Here is a 6,000-nt window from a genome sequence, read left to right on the forward strand (position 1 = left end):
AACCGAAGTGGGGAGTATAAACACATCTATCTAATCTGTGAAATGTCCATGATTACAAGCATTTGTTGGGTGAATGTGAGAAATGGGGAAGGAAGGATGGGGAGGAGAAGGAGAAGGAAGGAGCTCTCCAGGACAGCAGGCAGTTGGATATACAGACCCAAGCCTAGGAGAGGGTTCTCTGTGCAGGCCATGCAGAGACACCCCAGAGAGAGGCCAGAGGGGAAGAGACAGAAAGGGAAAAGACACGGAGTGAGACGGAAGTGGCTGAAGACAGACTCGGGCACCAGCGCCCGTAGGGGCCAACAGACAAAGACCCAGCTCGGAACAGGAAGAGGGCAGACCCAAGAGCTGCCAAAATCTAAGGAAACAGGTGTCTCAGCAAGGAGGGACAGTGGTCAGAAGGCTGAGAAAGCGCCTCTAGAGTTGATGGCCCGGAGTTCATTACGTGGGCTAACGGTGCTCCAGGTCCAAGGCTAAGAGCTTTCCCCTTTGCAGTCGCCCTGTGTCCCCGGCACAGCGATCCAGCTGCACTCGGGGGGGCCTAGTCGCATAACCAGCAAGTGGAAAGGCAGGGCTGCTAAACCAGCAGGGCTTGCCCAAACCTGCGACTCCCACCAACCGGCTGCTTGTCTCAGCGGTGACGAGGGTGGAGGGCAGACCTTGGCGTCCGGGAGACAGAGAGAAGGGCACGGGAACTCACACTCACCCCACGCTCACTGTGGGTGTACGTGTGACCGCGGGCGAGAGGAGAGACAGGGGACGACAGCTGGAGGGGGCGAGGGTGGCTATTCAGGGAGGGGCGGGAGACACTGTCACTCTGGGCCCTGCACTGGGATGTGGAAATAGTTTCATAAAACAGAAACCTGCATTAACAGGGGCTTTTTAAAACACTGGGATTTTACCATTATAACTGAGTGTAGCGGACTAGCTATTTCCTCCGCTAATACACATGAAAAGTGCTATTTCCCATATTTAATATATGTGTAAAAGTATTCACTCATTAGAATTGTACATACATTTTTGGGTCCCTTGCTTTTTTCTGATGAGGGTGTGATATTTCTTTTCAAAATGATAGTGGCATTAAACTCTGGATCATGGGAAACAAAAGGAAAATCAGCCATGAGAACATACAAGCTAGCAAAGGAAATATACACCAATCACAGGAGTGAATCCTCTCAATCACAGGGCAAGAGATTCTTGTGAGGGGAAGAAAATTCATTTCGCCTTCTGAGGGCAGATTCTGCACTGGCCTTTGTGGAACACACAAGCACGCTGCAGGCTCCTCCCTGGGAGACTGCGGTCATCTTTGTGTGCCTCTGAGAGAAACACGCTGCAGAGCCGGAGCTGGCTGCTCATCTGGGCGTGTTTTTGGTATCATCGTTGCCCCTTCAAAGCGGCTGTAAGCCTCATGCATCTCTGATCGTCAAGACAGGGCAGAATTTGTCCTGTATTCAAAGGAGCACCCAGGGGAGGGAAGGCCCGGTCTGTGCTAAAAAGGCTTTAAAATCAGGGGAACCGCCATGAGCAGAAAAGGTAGTTGTTAACTCTCGGCTTCAGTTGGCAGAGAACTGTTTTGATCAACTTGGAGCAGCTGTGTGCTGTTGGACATGCAGCAGAGGTTTTCTTGCAGAGGATTTTACATGAGTCCTCCGAGACAAAAATATTCGGGACGTTTGAAGAGGTTGTGAAAACTGAAAGTGAAGTCACTCAGTCTTGTCTTTGCGACTCCATGGACTGGAGCCTACCAGGCTCCTCCGTCCATGGGGTTTTCCAGGTAAGAGCACTGGAGTGGGTTGCCACTTCCTTCTCCAGAGGATCTTCCCCATCCAGGGATCAAACCCAGGTCTCCCACACTGCAGGCAGACGCTTTAGCCTCTGAGCCACCAGGGAGGCCCCTGAAGAGGTTAGATCCACCGAATGCCAGCACAGTGAGTGACAACAAGAAAAACCGAACCCGCTCATTGTTCAGACGACCTAATGCTCAGCCTCAGGTCTGGTGCTGCCCTGCCCCCTCCACCACAACCCCACCCCAGGGCTGTGTGCCTCTGCAAAACGCCCAAGGCCGAATGCCCACAAGACCTCGTGAATTCCATGACAACCCTGCATTCTAACTGCACCAGGGTCTATGAAACTCCTCCAATGGGCAGATTCAAGCGTCTGATTCAGACCTGACCTTGAGAGGCAGGTTTTCTGCTTGTACTACCCACCGGCCATTGCCTCTTGCATTACGAGAGTAGGACTGAAGCAGAGCTTCCACTCTGACCTGATTGCCTGTAGTCGGCTAGTGTTGGGCGGACGGTAAAGCAATAGCAGAGCTTGCAAAGCGCAGGTCCAGCTCCCTCCTAGACCTCGCATGAATGCACCTCTGGGGAGAAACTGCCTGCTGAGAACCGGGATGGCTTGGCTTGAGAACACAGCAGCTTGGCTGTGTAGCTCTGACCTGCAGTCCTGGGCAGTCACGAGCAGTGAGCGTACAAGCCTTCCTCTCTGGAATCTTCTAGGCTGACACTGCATTTCATCAGAAGGCTGATCAGGTCCCTTCAGCTCCTGTCTCTGGCAGGGTACCGAGGTAGCCCCAGATCTGGATCAAGACTCTGAACACATCCCGCCTCCAGAAAAACTCTGCAGTGGCCGTTTGTCCTGAGGGACCCCCATGCTAACTGCTCTGCTCAGGGGCCAGTGAGGTCTGTCCCCAAACTCCGCTGCCACTTCCACGAGGTCATGCCGGGCTCAGGGAAAGCCTCAGGGTCTGTGCCACCACCAACACTAGGTATTCCAGGGGATTCTTCGGGGGCCCCAGGCATGTACATTGTTTCCCGAGTTCTTACTTTGAACTATATGAAATTGCCATTTTTCGTAGGTCAGACATGGATAAATATGTCATATGCTTATCCTCATAATGGAAATTACAAGAAAAGTGTAGAGTGAATTCCCTTTGTATGCACAGCATTGTTCCAGGACCTGGACGCGTAGTGATAATGGAGACGGGTGGGCCTTGTTCTTCATGGCACATTCTATTGGGAGCTGATTTTCTGGGGCCGCTTCCTAGCTATACGTTAAGCCAGTTACTGGGCCTCTCTGAACTTCACCTAAGTATTGTGAAGGTTAAATGTGATAATGTATATTAGGCCAGAAATGCACTGATGGCCTTCAATGAATGATAGTTCCTTTTATTTTCCTGTGGTTCACATAGGGCTCCTAATAAATGTCTATTCAACAAAAAAAGCCTCAGAATGCATTGTGGGAATCTTAAAGTCCACCCGCTCAGAACCTAAACTAGACACTCCTGCAGGAGAACTGTACACATGGGGCAGGGGTCCCTGAAAAGAAAAACCACGGATCCCAGAGTTCCCCACTCCCTATGCATCCTGGGGCCTGGAAGAGACCAGCTGTGGTCCACCCCCACGAAGTCAGGAAGGCAGGAGGCACAGGAGGGCTGATTCATGCGTCTGAATGGACGTGTCATCATTTAGTCTGAAGAAAATAATTGTCAAATTTATTGCTTGAGGCAAAGCAGAGATTGAGACCTGAAAGGAGACTAGGAAATTACCTGTCGGAACTTCTGGTTTTAGAAATCAAATACAGAGTTGGCTCTGATTAGCAACAGAATGTGCAAATTGACCAGTCCTTTCTCCAACAGTCCACCCGCTGAGTCACTGGCATGACTGTAGATGTGGAGTTAATAGATTCCTTTTGCAGCCCAGGGGCCTATTTTTTGGCTCTGTGTGTAAACAGGCCACAGGGGTATTTCACAGGTCACCTGGCATGTCATTTAAGGCTGCACAAATCATAGCGTGCAAGGCGTGAATGAGTGTGAGACTGCTACCTACAGGTCAGCTTCTGATGGTACCTTCACTGCCATCGTCCTCCCGAGCTCTGCTCAGTTCTCTGGGTCGATTCTTCTTGGGTGGTGCACGCGGAGTTGAGACCAACAATTGCACTAGCTTCTTTTCATACACTTTTCTGGTGGAAGCTGAGAAAGAATGTGGGGAGCAGTTAAGTCACTCTGTGTATGTGATCTCACTGGATTCAAAATATTACACAACCTAGATTTTTATTCTTACATTATTGGGAAATTGTGGCTCTTACAGTGAGGTGGACCCCATACCTACTGGGCTCACTCCTCGCCTTCCCCCAACACTTATGGTGGGCTTCTGTGCACTGGCCACAGTTAGGTGTCATGGACATTGGAGAACAAGACTGACAAAGCAGTACATCCTTTTTATGGGAAATACGGACAAGGACATAAACTGTTGCCACGGTGCACATTCTAGAAACGTAAAAAGAGCCCAGGGTGATATAATCAAGAGTAACTAGCTTCTCACGGTTGTAAAATACCAATACTTTCTCTTCACTAACCTGTGAATAAGAACTGGGTTACTTATGGTCCCTTCCTTCCATGTGGTTTTCTGGGTTTTAAACTTTTTTCCTATTTCTATTTTAATGTTTTTTATTGCATATGTTCCTTCCACTACAAATGATTTTCAGCCTTTGGAGTTAGCTCACAAGTAATCACTGCGTAGCGTCTAATAATTGCCGCATACGTACGTAGTATTGGGCCAGGTGAAAGTCCCAGTGTGTTGAGTTTATTCTGTAACTCGGCATCACTCAGACACGTCACCTCCACCATGGTGACAAAAGTTTGGTCTCTCTTCTGACAGTGGAATCCTTGAGACAGCAAAACATTAAGTTATACATGAGACTTGTAAATGAGAACTAAAACTTTACCTGTCCACAGAAGTGTTTACAGCCCTAGCTCCCCAGTTGCGGGGGTGCATAGTCAATAAAGCAAAACCCACCATTTTCTGCTGTTTTTCTGTGGTCAATCTCTTCCAGGTTTAGTGGCCTCAATGCAAAGCTTTGATAGAGTGTCACTTTCCCCAGTGTCTTTGGGGTTCAATTATTTCTAACTTGTCTACTCAACTAATGTAAGAAAAATCTTCTACACGAAATGAACAAATATTTCGATCACTGCTTAGGAGCTCTGAGTAAAACACAAGCTCTGAGAAGATAAGTTAATTAAATATGAAAGAGCTGAGAGAGATTTTTTAGTGAGTTAAATAAAAGTTATTTATTCCTGCCCTCCTTTTGATGACAGCACGGAGAGTGCAGAGCACTAAGTACTGCAGATAGTATCTTTTCACACTCGTAATTCAACTCTGAACATAACGGGATGGCAGTTTTTAATTAGCTGCCAGCAGACTTTGTAATTGCTGAATTGGCATTTGAAAAAAAGTCAGCTATTCATTCTCTGGCACACAAATTGATTTATATAGACTTAGGCAATTCTTGATATGGCTTTCCAAATCTACACAACCTCAGGTTCGATCAGCTCTATTTTGTGGATTCTTGTATCCCCTAAAACGGACCTTCTACCTACTTAATAAAACTCCGAAAAGACAGATGCCTTTGTCAAAGCTTTATTTATTATACCTCGTCTCTATCACGTTTCCAGTCTTCTTAATATTGCAGCGAAAATGACTTCAAGACAATCACTCAGCATATCAGGGTTTGGACCAATTTTAAGTAAGGACTTTGAACTTTATTGGTTCAAGAAAGCTATACTTTGACCAGAGTCACATTCTGGCACATAGTAGGTACTTGGTAGATGTGAGTTTCCTTCTTTCCTATGTGTTTGGAAAGCTGAGTTGACACTTTAAGGGCCACTAGTAAATGACCTAATGGTGTGAAGGAAAAGGAGGATGCGCCTCAGATAGTTTTTAAACTGGAAGCCAGCTTAGGCAGATCCTATGACACTTATTCCCAAGAACAGCTGTCTGTTGTTTCACCACCTTCCCAAAAATAACCTCCCAAAGAGCCCTCATCAATTTCAAGTGACAGGAGACAACTGCTTAAAGGGAACACACATATGGAAGAAAAATTCAAATGGAGTCCAGTTGAATGATTAATTCACTTACCCGTTTACATGGTTGTCCAAAGTCTCTGCAGTTGGGGTGGTTACTAAAGCTGGGTGAGTTTCACCCAAGGATTTCCACTAGT

At 47.3% G+C, this 6,000-nt stretch overlaps 1 protein-coding gene across 1 annotated transcript in view; it reads right to left on the reverse strand.

Annotated features, from left to right (window-relative positions):
• The window catches only part of LEMD1 (LEM domain containing 1), a 28,135-nt gene extending 23,505 nt beyond the window's left edge, over positions 1-4,630 (reverse strand). Inside the window, exons 1-3 of the mRNA XM_068986381.1 lie at positions 4,549-4,630; positions 3,851-3,973; positions 1,017-1,087 (exon numbers count right to left, since the gene is read on the reverse strand). Of these exons, the coding sequence (XP_068842482.1) occupies positions 1,017-1,087; positions 3,851-3,973; positions 4,549-4,630 (276 nt within the window). The remainder of the gene's footprint in view (positions 1-1,016; positions 1,088-3,850; positions 3,974-4,548) is intronic.
• Between the last annotated feature and the right edge of the window lie 1,370 nt (positions 4,631-6,000).

Source organism: Capricornis sumatraensis, chromosome 14, assembly GCF_032405125.1.
Source record: "Capricornis sumatraensis isolate serow.1 chromosome 14, serow.2, whole genome shotgun sequence".
NCBI lineage: Eukaryota > Metazoa > Chordata > Mammalia > Artiodactyla > Bovidae > Capricornis > Capricornis sumatraensis.